We start from the raw sequence: 17,187 nt of genomic DNA on the forward strand, positions 1-17,187 counted from the left end.
TCCATTGAAAATGCAGCTGGAACCAGGGACTGGCATGGTTTTTATGCCTCATACAGCTCCTGAACTTCCACCAGCACACGCTGTTTTACAACCCTTTTGAAGCTGTTGACCGTTAGACCAGGCAAAGCATTGGAGATGGGGAAGCTGAGTCCTGGAGACAGCCGGTACCATCGCACGGTGAGTGGCACTGGAGCCTGCAGGCTGCCCGCTCGGGGCACGTCTCACCACACACTGCATCATGCGAATCTTTTGGAATAAGGGAGTAAGGCATTAAAATGAGATAATTAGAGATGAGTGGAGATTTTCCATTTTTCCCCTTGAGGCAGGAAAGCTGGCGAGAGAGAAATTTGGTGTTACTGAAAGACATATATATATTCCAGAAGAAATTATTTCAGAAGCACTCCTTTAAATGAAACACTCCAAAATGAACTTCTAAAAATTCATCCTTTATTTTTCTTGTTTAATAATTCAGGGGTTGACAAACCTTGTCTGTGAAGGGCCAGAGGGCAAACATTTTAGGCTTTAGTGCTCATGCATTCCTTGCTGCCACTACTCAACTTTGCAGCTTCTCACCTCTGCTGTTCCCGCACTGCAGCAGCCGTGTAGACAATATGTAAACAAATGGGCAGGGTTCCAATAAGTGTTTACAGAAATAGGCAGCTGGGCCAGATTTGGCCCACAGGCCATAGTTTGCCAACCCCTAGTAGTCCAGTTTTTGTTTCTGCTAACTTTGTTCACTGTACATTTATAAGTTGGGATTTAAGCATTGATTAATGGTAAGTCAAATAAGAATGTTAAAAAAGATATTTTTCCCGTCTTTGCCGCTGGTAGCCTTATTCTCCTTTAATTTTACTTCACCACTCGGAAATTTCTGGGCTAATCGTGTGAGGAAACTAGGGAACAGTTTGGGGTGGGGATATTCAGTTAAATGTTTCTTTTAAACTTTTTCAGTCCTGGAATTGTGACTGCCAGCTCAGCAAACAGAATGATACATTGGCGATCTTGAAAAGAGTGTAATAAAATCATTTGAATTAGGAAGTCAAGGCAGACTGCACAGCAAGGCTCTGTAACGGGGGCTGGTGCCCTGGTGGGTGCTGGGACTGCGCTCTTTGGGGCAGTGAGGAGGAAAAGAGGGTGTGGGAGGAGTGATCGGTTTTGCTTTTGTGATCATCTGTGGTCACAGTTAAGTCTGTTTGCATTCTAAACTTTGACATCCCTGCTCTGATCATTTCCTAAAATTGACAGTTTTTGGTGTGCACCGTATTTGAGATCATTGTTTCAGACTGAGGAAAGCCCACAGGCCATATCGGGATTGTTGCCATAAGAAAGGTCTTTGAAGCCTAGGCCAGCTCAGTGGAGAGGATGACTGCAAAAAGCTGTCATCCCCACAGATAACCTGGGATTCTTTGGACCCTTCCTATGAGAAATTTGGAGTTGGGGAACACGGTGAGATGGGTGCAAACACTGCATGGCCAGTGATCTCTTTCTAAGCGGGGATGTGGTGGTCCCGTCTCCTCCTCCAAACTTCCGCGCATCCTTCAAGCTCAGGTGTCACTGCTCTTAATTAAATCATCCAAGGCCCCTCCATTTAGACTTGGTGTTTTTCTCTCCTATTTAGCGCTTGTAAGCATCCTCTACAATCAGTCTTAGTGTTTCCCCCCTTTTGTATTTCTCCCACTAGATTATGGTCTCCTTACTGCTTTTGTCCGTAGGTCTAGCACATAAGAGTCAATATTTACTGGAAACAAATAGGTCTTCTGTTACCGTTCTGTGGCGATTAAGATCTTGAATTGGACTACAGAAAACCATAGATAAATAAGTGTATTAGAGCTCTTAAATAACTTAAAGTGGTATAAATAATATTTTAAATGCAATTTTGTTTGAAGGAAATACTTTATAATCAGAGGCCTTGTTTAATTGTTATCAGTGTATTGGTAATTTTTAATATTTGCTTATCATTTCCTTACAATGGATATATTAGCCTCTGCTTTTCAAAGAGAGAGTTAAAAATGAAAATGATAAAGCATGAAAAAGGACATAATCTCTAAAAATCCTGAAGTAGTTCTTTTCTTTTTTAAATAATTGAGCTCTCAGATTCTCATTTACTTGGATTGAAGAAGGTGGAGCGATGCTTTATTAACTTTGATAAGTACCCTTTGTTTTATGCAAGTGAGCTGCCTGTTGGCAGTGATGGGGGAAAGATGATCTAGTCTGCATATAAATGTTCATGGCTGGGCCAAAATCCAGCCCAGAGAATCCTGACAAGCTTTGTAAGGCTCATAACACTGCTCAGTAGAGGTCAAAATGAAGGGAGACTTTTCCAGAAAAACAATGACTTACTGTTTAGCTTTAAGGCGATGCCAATTATAGCTGGTGGTAGGAGGTGAGCTGGGGTTAGGATGAAAATGAGCATATTTAGAAACATGTAATTGTTGCTTGTTGCCATGTAAAATACCAATACATGTCTCCAGCTTTCTTCTCCTATAATAATCTCCCTGTTCTTCCTACTTGAAATGTCTGTGGAATGAAATGGAATAGAATAATGGGACTGCCTCTAGTTTTTATGACATTAAGCTTTCTTTCTGTGAAAACAAGTGTGACATGTACAGTTAAGCAAACGGAGAGAGAACTGTAAGTCAAGAGATAAAGAGAAAAAAATGCTGATGGTTCTTTAAAAACACAGGAACACTTTATTCTTATATTTTCTTTGTTTTGTTTAACATGCAAGTAAGATTAGATATCCATGTGGCTTTATTCCATGTGATTGTTAGAGCCTGAAAACTTTTTCAGTCCTAGAAAGTTTCTCTCTTCATATGTGTGTCCACGGTAGCGTGTTTAACTAGGTGTGAAATATAATTGACAATGATTTCTGCTACTAGAAGTCATTTGTTGATTGGGGAGTGGAGTTTTAGATATCCTCCCCCTCTATGGAATGAGCTTTATTAAATGAATGGAGGAAGAGCCCTACAATTTTGGGGGGTTTGTTCAGTAACTGAAAAATGTATTGGGTCTCTGTCTACTCTTTTAAAGAATAAATATTTCTTAATATTTTCTTCTTTAGAGCAATAAATTGCATCTTGCCAGTTTCCTTACTATTCCATTGTTCCCTGCTGTTCTTATCAATACGCAGACATTGCTTTTCCTTTCATTTTCCACGTGCAAGCCTTTTCCTGTTGCTTTTTACTGTTGGTTAGCAAGTCTAAAGGCTGAGCATTTGTTCTGGCTGAAGCTGTATTTGGTATGTTGGCCCAGTTTCAAACAGTTCTTCTTATCGTATGTGGTGCAATTGGTTTTCTGGAATGTGTGTTAGAAGTTCAGTCATTGGGAGGGACTCTTCCTTTTGGAATGGTAAATCCTGTAGTTTTCCAAGCAGTTCTATAATATAGAATGTAATTTGTTTAATTTGGTGTATGTTGGGAATTAGCTGGTGCTTAAGCTGCTCAGTGACAAAAAATATCCACTTAGTATGTTCGATCTCTTATGACCATAGAATTAGTCTCTTCTTTAAAAGAACAAAAAATAAAAAACAACAAAAAAAACTTGTTCCTGAACAATTTTTTAGTCCCTTTAGGGACATTTTAGCAATCTCATGAGACACAAGATGAATTTGGAAATGATTTGTTTTTCTCTTGCTTTCTATAGTACTTGAAAATTTGATGTATTAATCAGTTATTTAGAGGATGCTGTCCATAACTGCCTAGTTTTTAAAAAGTGAGTATCTTTTGAAAATGCTTCTGTTAACTTCAGGTTGTGTGATTTTTTAATAATAATAATAAAAAAGAAACCACTGCTGTCTCTGCATCTGTATGCAGAATTCCATCCATTCAACCAGTATTCGCTTAGCTTAATGGGTTAGAGCTGGGTACATAATGAGGCACAGGAGAAAAAAGGTGACTGACCTGCTGCAGCTTATATTCCTTGTGGAGGTGAGGGTGGGGCTCCAGACATAGTTAAACAGATAAGTGAACAGACAAGACAATTTTAGTGATAAGAAGAGACAAAGCAGGGTGAAGTGCTAGAGAGCTCCTGCTGGGTGGGGAGAGTGGCCATTTAGGTCTGGGACCTAGATGAGGAGCTGATAATTACCACCAGGAGATATTAGTGACAACATTGTCCTCAGCTGTAGGGACTGAGCATCCAGACAGGGATCAGCAGCGCACAGCTCGACCAGTTCCAGCCATGGAAAGGCCAGCGCGACTAGCGATTGAGGAGGACGTTGGGGAAGGGAATAGATCAGGGAGGTAGCAATTGAAAGGAAATGGGGATGGAGCCTTCCAGGCCAGGCTTCTGGATTTTAGCCTTGAATGCTAAGGGCAGCCTATAGAGGGGGCTTTCAGCCGTGGAAAGAGCCACGTAATCTGATTTGCATTTTAAAAGTCTCTCTGTAAATCTCGTATTTTCTTTGTTTTTACCATGATGCGTTTATAGCAGCACTGAGAGTTTTTTTCATTGTGGAATTTTGTTGCTGAAGTTGCTTGTTAACAGTGTTCTAAATCTTGTTGATTTAAAATTAAATGTGTCTTTGCTATAAATGTTACCCACACCTTTTTTTCCCCTTTGGTATAGTATACTGTTATGACTAATTGAAGAATAAAACCTGTGACATTAGCTGATAAACATACGGTGTTAGCTGAGGCAGCTTTCATGGCTGATCTAGGAAAGAATGATGTCAGCTTCCTTCTAGGTTTGAGTCATTTGATGGGCACAACAGTCTGGTAAAATCGGTTTTAGGTATCAGACAATGAATCATGCTTTGTCATCAAATAATAAATACGATTGGCAGAATTCCGCAGCATTCTGGATTATTTGCAATTGAGTAATGCCGGAATATAATCGTTTTAGTCAAAGATGTGTATTAAGCATCCCTTTTTGCTAAGCTCTCATGAATAGTTCTTGCCCTTCGGGAGCTCACCGTCTAACCAGGGAAATCTCTAGGCCCGCACACAGTTTGTCTTGTTTTCGTAAATGTAAACATGAGCAGATTGGCAAGAACAGAGGTATCCCAGAGAAAGAGATCATTCACAGCAGGAGATGCGAGGTGAGAATGGAGGTCCAGGCTAGAGGCAGTGATGTTTTGCAAGGCTTTGAGAGTCAGGTTAGGAGTCCATTAGGGAACCGGCAGAGAGAGGAAGGTTGTGCTTTCTCCCACTTCCTTGTGCTCCGAGGGTTGAGAGGTGAGGGAGTGGGCAGAGGGGGGTTTATTCCAAGAGGGCTGAGGGGTAAGTGGAAGCCAGGTGGTTGAAGGGTCGCTTGCACACCATCCATCAGCTTTAATCCTGTAGGCAGCTGGAGGCTCAGAAGGCTTATCAAATGGGTGAATGACACGATCAGATTCATGATTTTAGAAAGAGGCAGCTTCATGGAGCTAGATAGCCAAGGACAAGGAGGTGAGGACGTCCACACAACACTTCATTTGAATTTTTGGATACTTAATTGATTTAATGCCCCAAACATTTTTTTTAAAGTTGAGTATGAATTAAATGAGGCGAGCATAAAAACAAACGCCACTTTAAGCTTGCTTGTCTACAGTCTTTCCTAGTTTGTGACCGCAGCATTCTTTTAATTTGTGGCTGTAATGATACAGACTTTCACCAGCCTCATTATTTTATAGGTATGTGATGTGGTCCTTCATGGTCAGTTGAGTGTGTAAGAAGAATGGCCTGGGAGTGAGGCCAGAGCTCTGGTTGATCCTAGTACAGACCAGACTTGCAAGAAGAGCCAGCAGCTTCTACCCATGTTTCTGGTGGGTGCCAAATGTGCAGGGCCAACCAGCAGGCCATCAGAGGCGGCTCTGATCACCAGGGGTCTTTATAACTAAAGGAGGAGATGTGGATAACTAGTCAAGTGGCAGATCTATCTCTAGTGAGCCTGTTGCCACTGTGGGGAGTAATTTCTATACGTCGTTTCCATTAACTGCAGGTGAGTACTGTCAGCATTTTAGGGAAGCTTCTCAGAGACTGAGTTTTCTGGAATTCGTCAGTAGCAATAAGCTGTTCTCATTTCAAGTAACATTAACAACAGATACTTTATTAACTGCCAGCTATACTCATTGTCAAAGTCTTCGAGATTGGGAGTGATTTGTTTTCCCTGGTGTGGTTTGTGTAATTGTGTCATCGGCACGATGGCCTTCCTCTGTCAGTACTAGTTTTTTGTTTTTAAAATGTGTGTGAAAGGTACGGACATGGTGTACTGCATGTGGGAACACATTAGCTCATTCGTCCCCTTTCCCTTCCTCCCACTTTTGTCGCAGCTGTGTATCCCCAACCACACAGCCTCCCCCACGCCCCTTTTAAGACCAATTAGTGATGAACACAAGTTCTTGTGCTTTTCTGTCTATAGGGTAAAAAATACCCCTCAAAATATAATTAAATGATTAAAATTTTTTAAAATTTATTTTTGGCTGTGTTGGGTCTTCATTGCTATACGAGGGCTTTCTCTAGTTGTGGCGAGCAGGGGCTACTCTTTTTTATGGTGCGCAGGCTTCTCATGGCGGTGGCTTCTCTTGTTGCGGAGCACGGGCTCTAGGTGCACAGGCTTCAGTAGCTGTGGCACATGAGCTCAGTAGCTTTGGCTCAAGGGCTCTAGAGCACAGGCTCAGTAGTTGTGGTGCACAGGCTTAGTGGCTCCACAACATGTGGAATCTTCCTGGACCAGGGATCGAACCCATATCCCCTGCATCTGGCAGGTGGATTCTTAACCACTACACCACCAGGGAAGTTCCTAAAAATTTTTTTTTATAATATTTTGGCCACACCACAAGGCTTGAGGGATAGATCTAAGTTTCCCAACTAGGGGTTGAACCTTGGCCCTCGGCAGTTGGAGCATGGAGTCCTAACCACTGGACTGCCAGGGAATTCCCTATGTGAGTTATTAAGAAGGACAAAATGGGTTATAATGAGACTACTCCAGTTAAAAAACAGCAGCTGCTGGTGTTTGAACTTTGAAACATAGTCTTCAGTGCAGTTTTATGAAGATGGGCCTATAATTATTATTTATCAACGATCTAAGACTGAGTTGAGTCCAAAATCCGTTTTCAGAGATGCCAATGAGAGTTACTGCCAAAATGATCAACACCCTAATATTTCTTTACCCCTGATCGTGATATTGTTATATGGATATGAGGCTGTTTCTTTTGGTTTTAATTAGAACTTTGAACTACACAAATAATGAGTAAATACATCCTCATGAAAAGCACGTTAAAACAGAATTTTAAAGCAAGATACTTCCTAAACTACCACCTACCCCCTTCACCCTGATCTTGTGCTCCTTGATAGATTTTTGTGAAGTGTATCCTTTCAGACCTTTGCTCCACATTAACATGCCTGCAGAAGCACCTGGCAGATTCATTCTGAAAAGTACATTAGCACGTCTCTTGTTAAAAGTGAAGTGACTCACTTTTTTCCCCCAAGTTTGCCCAGGTAGAGGCTGTTTCAATTTAAAACTCATAGTATGCCTTTAAGGTATATAAAGTATCTTAAAGGTTGATTGAATTCTGCAAAATGGAATCACAGTTCTTTTGTTATTTTAATGAGGCTGAGCATTTTGTGGCAGGCGGAAGCCAGTAGCAGAGCTGTTAGTTTGAGATGATCCTGTGGGAGCTGCTCCGGGAAAACAACTGTGACATAATGCTGTTTTGTAATTTCACTTTAGCTGGTATTTATTTTTTATATCACATCAGATTTTGTTTTAGGATTAAGTCTCTGATTTTTTTCTTTATTGTGTGTGTTAAGTGGTGGGGCAGGTAATGAAGGTGAAATCCTTGAAAGACTTAGCTGAGTGATTTTTATTATGAGAAAGCCTGTTGTGAATTCTTTCACCTGCACAAAGTGGGAGACAAACACATTTTCCGTTCTTTGAAGCAACATTTCTTCTGCCTTCAAACATGGAGCCACTTTGATTTCTCTTTTTAAAATGTACGTATGAGTGATATGGTTTAATGACCAAAAAAAAGTTGGACCTTTTTTTCATAAAGCCAGTGTGCAAAATGTTCTCTGATCCCCGGATTGTAGGAATAGAGGACACGGAAACAAAGGGCCAGGTGGATTTAAAAAGTCAATGGGGGTGGCTTCCAAACTAAAAAAAGGCACTTGTACAAATAAGCATCCAAGCCTGCTGTCCTTTTGCCTCTGTCACTTTGTGATGTGTGTCTCCACTCTCTAAGCCAGAGCTGCTTCTCTCTTGTGAACAAACTTGTGAGTTTTATGTTTTGCTCTATCCTTTGTATGTTGAAATCAGAATGGCACAGTGCTTCTAAAACAGTGAAAAGACTCGTTCTTTTCGAGAATTAATGCACCCTGTTGATTTCAGGATTTCCCCCTTCCTTCCCGCCAAATGTCTCTTCCATGCCCATGAAGATAAATACGCAGGAGAAATTGCACTCTATCCTCCGAGGGAGAATTAAACTTTTAAACGTGAGTTGGTCACATCCATCAGAGGAAGGTCTGTGCAAAGTGACCAGTCAAGGGTGATAAATGGGTAGTCAGCTGTGCACAGCCTGCCCTGTGGGCCGAGTTGCCATGGAAGCGCCCGGTGGCATTCGGCGATCCTGCATGACTAACCTAGATTAGCAGCAGGGCCCGTGGGCTCAGCCCGGGAAGGTGCTTACAGCCAGATGATAGCAGAGCCAGCATGCACCCTGCATCCCAGGCCCAGCTCAGGCCTCCCTTTCCCTCCTTCCACAGAGGTTCTTTCCTTTCTTGGTGTAAGAGAAAGCGAAAAAGGGGGATCACTCTCACTAATCCTTACAGAGCTGTGATTTCTTCATTTTATCTTAATGTTCTAACACATGGGCCCATACCCCCAAGGAGGAGCATTTGAAAAGTGGGAATAAATGTGCCCTGACAGGCCCCAGCATGGGGTTGGCTGAATAACTGCTTTCGGGGGCTGACTGGGCAGCTCTGAATTCCTCAGGAGTTTCACCACCTCTCTGGAAGTGAGCGCACCCTGGCAGGTTTGAGCTCTCCAGGCTTTGTTCAGACTCCCGTGCGGCTGATGGAGAGTGGTGGAATTCTGTCAGTGAAAACATCTGTGGCGCAGCCCACCTTAGTAATGGCTTGTGAGTCTCACATGTCACTATGCTCTCACCAGGCCCTGGAAATGGAAGCCTGTGGTTTCCCCCATCGGTCTTTCTAGTTCACTTAATTTAAAAAAAAAAAAAAAAATGTGGTAGAGGCGGTGGTTTGATGCATTTTGCAGAAATCTTTCGAGGCATCAGGGTTGAAACTTGCAGATGGTGGACAGTAGTATATGATCCAAAAGCAAGAACCTGGCTACTACAAAGTAAAATTATTCCCTATCGAAAAATATTTTTGCACACTTTTGGTGGAACTCATGGATGTCTGCTGGGTGGTCAGACTTTGCACCCTCCCCCCAGGGCACTTCAGCACGTGGACTTGTTTTTGAATGCAGTCAGCTGCTTCAAATCACCATGTGACTTGTTCCCCCCCTAGGTGGGGACTCCTGGGCTGACCAGAAAGCTGGCACTGAGGCCCTAGGAACATGGCCTGGGTCAGCCGGCCAGCAGTTAATGGGAGCGGAGCCCGGTATCAGGCATATAATGGCTACTTTAGTGCAAGTTTATTTACAGCCTGTTCTTGAAAGAAATTAATGTGAAGAGCCCCTTAGCACATTAGAGATGACTTGTGAATCCAGAGGTTATTATGGGGTCAGTGACCTTAAATCTGTAAACTTAAAAAAGGCTCTAACATAAGAAGTGTAGCACAGTTTTTATAATTTGAAGAGCAAATTCATGCTGTCATCCTCCCCCCCCCCCCCCCCCCCCCAAGGGCTCTGTGTTGCGTCCACAGGCAGGGACAGACCTGTGTAGATACATGTAACGAAACGTGTGTTTTATGGCTGTGAGACGCTCTGCTGGCAGGGGTCATACCGCAGTTGTCAATGTGCACCTCTTTGAGACTAAGGGGTTATAAGCAATTACGAGTGATTGTAAATTAGCACATTTTAGCACGCCTTCTTTGTCTGCTCTATTTAATATAGCCTGAAAGCTTTACTAGCCGAACTGTACTTCAGAACACAAGCTTTGGTGTCAGGCGGCCTGCACTTGAATTTTCAGGTCTACCGTTTAATAACAAGTTAATCTCTGAGCCTTTTTTTTTTTCACCTGGGAAAAGGGATTAATCATCTCCCTCTCACAGAGCAGTTGTGACTATTAAATAGGAGGCTGAGGTGATGTGCCTAAAGCAGTGCCGTCCTTGTACAGGTGCTAAGGGGGGGCTGTCCTTGGCTCTGCTGCTCTCATCATTGCTGTTGTTTCTTGGTAAGCCTAAAACGACCCACAGAGCCCCCAAAGACTGTGTTCGCTTGTACTCATCAGAACCACCTGGAAACTTGTTCAACATGCACATCTCAGGTGTCACATCAGAATGAATCAGAAGCCCTGGGGGCAGGTCTCTGCAATCTCTGTTTGAACAGGTCCTCCCGCTGCTCACTGACGTTGGAGAACCTCTTATCTAATGCGAAGTGCCGTGTAGAAATCAGTGAAGGAGAACTTGTACCGCCACCCCTTTGTATCTGCAGGGGACTGGTCCCAGTACCGCTGCTGACATCAAAATCCCAGGATGTTCAAGTCCCTCGTAGGAAGCGGCCTCGTATGGTCCTTCCGCGTCTGCGCGTTCCACATCTCCAGATACAGAGGGCCAAGTGTAACTCTCCGTGTGAACAGTGGCAAAGTCTGACAGGGCTGGTGTTGGGATGAGGCTATCCTGTGAGAGCAAGAATGCGTTTTTTCCTTCATACCAGAGGAAAAACTGCCACCTTTAATTAAGAGAAGTGGTTGTCAACTTGTAATTATTCAAAGGTAATTACAGACTTTATGAATTGTGTAGGACATTTACTGCTTCCTAAAATCCCCTCATTTAAAATTCTTCCATCCACCCCCTCCTTGCTTGCACCTTGGTTTTAAAACAACAGTGATGTGTATGTAAGAGGCGGAACAATGGTTTACTCATGCTACTAATTGTGTTAATGTTTTTAAAATGTAAACTTCCCCTGATTTCACAGTGGAACCAAGAAAAAGAAAATACTCGTGAAAAATTTTGCCTGATACGTTAACAAACCATTCCTTAAGCCATTGTAAACTTAATAAGTAAAAGCCAAATAAACCAGAAAGCTGCCCAGTATGACTGGCAAACCTCTGTTAGTTGCAAGGAGAAGGTAGACAGCATAGAAGAATGAGGGCTCACAGCTTACCCCACGTCATCCTGGGGCTTGGACTGGTCACATCCTGTCTCTTCTGCCTTCCTCTGCCCTGCCCAGGGGCCTTGGTGAGCGATACCCAAGAGGGAGTTGCCCAGCAGACAGTGTGGGTGGGAGTGAGTTGCTATCACCAAGTTTAGGCTTCATAAAACTCATCCTACCAGTGACACTTGTGGTATCTTTTCCTCATCTCACTATTTGTGGGTTTCTCAGTCGAAGGGTGATGGTGAATGAGAAATTGGTGTAGTATCTCAAAATTGGTATAGTATTACATATGTCTGCCAAAGAAATCTGGGTGTGGCTTTTAAGCTTTTTTCCCCTTAAACTAACGAAATAAAACCTTTAATTAAGCAGAATCCTTAAGTTAGTAGAATTTCCGCCCGGTAGGAGGCACGTGCTTCAATTTTTGAATCACAAAGCAGTATGCCAGTGTTTGAAATTTTGTAAAATTGAGTTCTCATTATTTTTGTAGCAGCTTTTATATTTTTGGAATGAAAATTTAGAAGCGTGGTAAAGCCTAACTGATGCTGAGATAAGGCTGAGCTGATTGATTTAGAGAGACTTCAGTCATTTTAAACCAGTGTAGCTTTTCTTAAACGTATGTGCAGTTGACAAGAAAATTAAGCAAGGACCCTGAGCAGCCTGATAGTTGAGGTGCTGTTGTTACACATGCTCACTTTTCAATCTAGGACTGAGAATTTTGCCATTTGGGGTTCCCTTTTCTGAGACAAAGGTAGCTGCTTCTCAGAAGTGGGCAGAGCTCTGCCTCTTTAAGCAGAGCCACAGGCCGTGAACATTCAACAAGCAGATCAAGCTATAGAAACCCCACTGATGTAACCGGCAGAATCAGACAAGGGAGAACTCCCTTTGTGGCGAGAATAGCAAAACAGGCACCCTTGCAAAGCTGCGTCCCCTTCTGTGTGCGGCCCGTGTGGGCTGTCTGTACCAGGTGGCTTTGGAAAAGAGAAGCTTGGGAGTTCAAGTTGCTTAGAGGACAGTTGCGTGCCCTACCCCTCCCTGCAAACAAAGTGGCAGTGAAGCGAGTTTGAAGGAAAAAAGTTATTTCCTGATCAACCCCCTTATTTGGCTCCCATGGTTGGATGTTAATGTTAAATGGTGCACGCGCACGTGTGTGTGTGTGTGTGTGTGTGTGTGTGTGTGTGTGTGTGTGTAGCCAACAAGAATTACCAAAATCATAAAACAATTGAAAGGAGTTCTTGAGTGGTCAACAAGTCCATTGTGCTACTGTCACTCAGAAATAAGTCTGTCTGAAGTGTGTGAGATTCAAACTTTTAAAAGAAGACTCCATAAGCCAGTTTCTGTTTTAGTTTTTCCTCAATGTTTTTAGTATTTGACTAACATAAATGTTCACTTTGTTGTTCTCTTAAATTCTGATATCAAGATACCCATCATCTAGGAAAAGTTTTTGCTGTGGTGATCTAAGCAGATAATTCTTTACTACATCCCAGTGAATTCAACCAGGTAGCTTAGCCTTCCTGCTGGCCCCCCACAATTTGTAGATTGAAAGTCTATGGAAATAGCAGGCAATCACCTTTTAGATGATCATAATTTTTTAAAAACTGTTTTGGGCACGCTGTGTCTTTCAGAGTTAAATTTAAAAATTACAAGTAATATACTATAAGCATAGTGGCTGTTTTTAAATTAAAAAACATTTAATGTTTAGCTTCTATGCAAAGTACCATGCGTTAGCACCAGGAGGCAGGAAAAATATTAGAGGTTCTGTTATGATGAGGTTGACATTCAAGGGGACAGGGGAGAAGGGGAAAGAATCAATCGATATATTAAGTCAGGTGGATTTGAGGAAGCCTTTAAGGTGGGTGAAATTGGAATCACTCCTGATATTTGTTGGAAGCTGAAAATTGGGACTAGAGATATATGGTTGAGAGACCGAGAGGAAATTAACGTGATTAGAATGAAAGCATCAAAGTCCAGGATTATCACTAAGGAGCGGGGAGTGGTCTGGTGTGACTGGAATATAAAGGTGGTTCGAGGGAGTTTTGTAGGTAATCTGGTCCTGGAAGAATGGTTATCTTTCAGTAAAAGGGGGTTCTGGGGTGAGGGGGATTAGAGCAGGAGGCTGCGCTTTACAGGGTGTGTTTGGGCAATGGACATAACTATTAGGTAGAATGCAAATGGTAGGCCTGCAGGGAGACAGCAAGGTTGTTTCTAGGGTAGATCTGTACCAGATTATGGGGGACTTTTAATGTCAAAGCAAGGATTGAGAGTTTATTCTACAGTAGCAAAGAGCTGTTGAACGCTTGTTATTTTAAAATATGGATAGTGACATGAGACCCTGAGCCTTAGATCAGATTTCTTTCCATGAGAAGGCTAAGTTAGAGGGACAAGATGTGGGCGGCAGGGAGACCACTAAGTAGGCTCTTGTCAGAGGAAATCAGAGAAGTCCTGCGAGGGCAGAGAGGCCGGGAAAGGGGTGGGGGAGGGTGTCCGACGTCAGGGCTCGAGTTTCTAAGGTACAGAGAGCCTCGGAGAGACAGTAGAATATTTTCCGGTTTATTCAGATAATATTGGGGGGAAGATTCAGTAGATCCTCTAAGACAAGCCTATGAGGACAAAGGTCTTACAGTTCTTATTTTCATTATTCTTACGTATCACATGTCAGAGTTGGGAGGGGGTGGCCCGCGTTGCTGACCTAAGGCAGACCCTCTTTTGGTTTACATGCTAAAACTGCACTCTTTTGGGTTGCCATCTTTGTGATTTGTTTGTCGGTAAATGCATTTTTAACTCCTTTGGTGCCAGGGCTGATGATTTAGGATACATTTTTACGTGGTTTAAGTAGTGCAATCAGATTATAGGTTTCTCAGTAGGTAGAGCTGACATCTAAAATTGAATTTTCTCATCCTTGACATTTGAAATGAGAAATAAAAATTATCTTTTCAGGTTTACATGCCAAGACACTTCCAGTAGAGTAGGCTGAGAATAAAGTAAATGCTGTTTTGGGTGCCTGGTAATCTTTTAATTATGAAATAAGCCTTTTGATTTTAATCTTCCAAAATGTGAAATACGGATCCAGGAAGACAGCCTTTTTAAAGTTCACATCCTGCTGACTCCTTCAGATGAAAAGCTTCTACCTCTACCCCGTATTTTGCAAGCCGACAGTGAAAATATCATTAATCTTGTCTCAGTTCCACCACTGACTATAAAAGACTGTTCCGTTTGGAGTCAGTCCTGAGCCATGAAGGCAGTAGCCCAGAGTGAATGCTTAGTCCAGAGCCAAGACCCGAGGAGGGTTGCAGCGGCTTGACTGAGGCCTTAATCTAGGAGTGGGATGAGGGACTTGGGCTTTCTTTAGACTAACTAGCTCCGTTGTCGTCGCAGCTTCTTGAGCTGTGCTGCCCTCCCTCACACGTGTACATATGTACAGCAAAGCTTGGATACTGATAAACTTTGTTTTTGTTCTTTTGTGGCATCTGAAGCAGCTTGTACAATGAAGACAGAAACCTGCTTCGAATTAGAGAGAAGGAAAGGCGCAACCAGGAAGCTCACCAAGAGAAAGAAGCATTTTCTGAAAAGATCCCCCTTTTTGGAGAGCCCTACAAGGTATTTCTTGAATATGAAAAAGTTTGATTTATCACCATATTTGACTTTGTGATGAAAGTGAGTTTGAACAGGGTCACAACTGTGAAAATAAGACAACTTATCCTAGCGATGGCTTTTTGAAAACAAAAGATGAAAATCCTCTGAACCTCATTAGTCAAAATTACCAAAGTTTGTGGTTTTCTTTTGTAATGTTAAGTCTCATGTATTTAGTAATATTTGTCCATGGCAGGCTTCTCAACAGAGGAATTGAGTCGAAATTGCATGTTAAATTCTCTGTTACACATTAAATTGAGGTGTTTCTTTTCTAATGGCATTGTGTAACGTGGTTTACTAAATGGTGGTTTTCCTCCCCCTCTTTTTCTCCCTCAGTATCTAACTCTGCTACCTTTTCTTTTTTTCAGACAGAAAAAGGTGATGAGCTATCCAGTCGAATACAGAACATGCTGGGAAACTATGAAGAGATGAAGGAGTTCCTTAGTACCAAGTCCCACCCTCAACGCTTGGATGCTTCCGAAAATAGGTTGGGAAAGCCAAGATATCCTTTATTTCCTGAGAAGGGGAGCAGCATTCCATCCCACTCCTTCCACACTAGTGTCCACCACCAGCCTGTTAACACTCCTGCCTCTGGACCACTACCTGTTGGTAACATTAGCCACAACCCAAAGATGGCGCAGCCAAGAATGGAACCAATGCCAAGTCTCCATGTCAAAAGCTATGGTCCAGCGGACAGCCAGCACCTGACCCAAGATCGCCTTGGTCAGGAGGGGTACGGCTCTAGTCATCACAAAAAGGGTGACCGCAGGGCTGATGGAGACCACTGTGCTTCAGTGACAGACTCAGCTCCAGAGAGGGAGCTTTCTCCGTTGTTCTCTTTGCCTTCCCCAGTCCCCCCTTTGTCACCTGTACATTCCAACCAGCAGACTCTTCCCAGGACACAAGGAAGCAACAAGGTTCACAGCAGTAACAGTAACAATAAAGGCTACTGCCTGGCCAAGTCTCCCAAGGACCTAGCAGTAAAGGTCCATGATAAAGAGACCCTTCAAGACACTTCAGGGGCCGTTGCCAGCCTTGGCGTAGCCCCTCCCCAGCCACCTTCTCAGACTTTTCACCCACCCCCCCTCCCCTCAAAAAGCCTTGCAATGCAGCAGAAGCCCACGGCCTATGTCCGACCCATGGATGGTCAAGACCAGGCTCCTAGTGAGTCTCCTGAACTGAAACCACTGCTGGAGGACTACCGGCAACAGACCTTTGAGAAAACAGACTTAAAAGTGCCTGCCAAAGCCAAGCTCACTAAGCTGAAGATGCCTTCTCAGTCAGTCGAGGTAAGTAGAAGTTCATATCAGAGTCAATTCCAGTGTGAAGAAAGATTTGAGGTGGAAGTTTCTGGAGATTTAGGGGCAGGGATGTCAGTGGCCTTCGTTCAGGGAGATTCCTTTCTGACTTTAGGATCTTGTTGACCCACAAGAAACTGAGGTCTGAGATGGATTACTGATGACAGATATTAAAATGTGATTTGTAGAAAGTTAAAAAAAATTTTTTTATTGAGCCATGATTTATATACACTAAAATATAGAGATGGGAAGAGGATAGTTTGCTCTGTTTTGAAAAATGTATACCCCTGAAAAATGTATATACCTGTACTACCCACAACCCAATCACAGCAGAGGACATTTCTATCATGAGAGTTTCAGGAAGGTTTTGAGCTGTCTTTGATTTGGGGAACACTGGCTTCTTTAAAGACACTGTAAAGGAAAAAAAAATTTTTTTTGGTTAATACTTCCTCTGCCCCAGTTAGTTTTTCCTGAGATCCAAACCATAAAAAAGTGAAAACAAGAGGTCAAAATGTTGAAGGCAAGGTATTAATTTTTAAAGATTTGTTCCCTATAAATTGTAAGAAACTTTGAAACTAAATTTCTGTTCCAATATATTTTATTTACCACCTACAAAAGAAGAGTGGGAGTGTGATGACATCTCATTTGAGAGTGAGTCACAAATATAATGTTATTGAACTATAGCTTTTTCAAGTAACCAAAATACATTATCTTTTTAAACAAAGGAAAAATTCCTTTTTTTGCTCCTTAGACAAATGGCAGTGTGCTGTTTGAGGAGAATCAGCACGCATCCTATCACTGAAATTCTAAATTAACACCGGTTACTCACATTCAGATTCATAGTGCAAAGTGAAATGTTTGAAGTGAATTTATTTTAGCGCTTATCTGTTAAGGTAAAGTCTGTGGTTTAGTTACATCCATTGTATAAACATTCTAATTTGCATATCCATTCGTCAAAGACTTGTATGTGCACTCAGATACCAGTTTTACATAGTGCTAGAAGGTAAAATTCCTTAAGATTTAAATAAAGGAAAAAAAAGACTCCCTAGCTGGAAAGATAACT

At 42.4% G+C, this 17,187-nt stretch overlaps 1 protein-coding gene across 10 annotated transcripts in view; it reads left to right on the forward strand.

The window, feature by feature from the left end:
* The window catches only part of AFF1 (ALF transcription elongation factor 1), a 188,245-nt gene that overhangs the window by 81,693 nt on the left and 89,365 nt on the right, over positions 1–17,187 (forward strand). For 6 of the 10 annotated variants that reach the window (XM_057725861.1, XM_057725856.1, XM_057725858.1 and 3 more), the window contains 2 exons: positions 14,670–14,793; positions 15,195–16,115. The exons of 1 other annotated variant lie outside the window; for it this stretch is intronic. In XM_057725861.1, coding sequence (XP_057581844.1) covers positions 14,670–14,793; positions 15,195–16,115 — 1,045 coding nt within the window. The remainder of the gene's footprint in view (positions 1–14,669; positions 14,794–15,194; positions 16,116–17,187) is intronic. 3 more of the 10 variants (XM_057725860.1, XM_057725863.1, XM_057725864.1) reach the window with 2 other exon arrangements.

The sequence above is a fragment of the Hippopotamus amphibius genome, chromosome 3, assembly GCF_030028045.1.
Source record: "Hippopotamus amphibius kiboko isolate mHipAmp2 chromosome 3, mHipAmp2.hap2, whole genome shotgun sequence".
Classification (NCBI taxonomy): Eukaryota; Metazoa; Chordata; class Mammalia; order Artiodactyla; family Hippopotamidae; genus Hippopotamus; species Hippopotamus amphibius.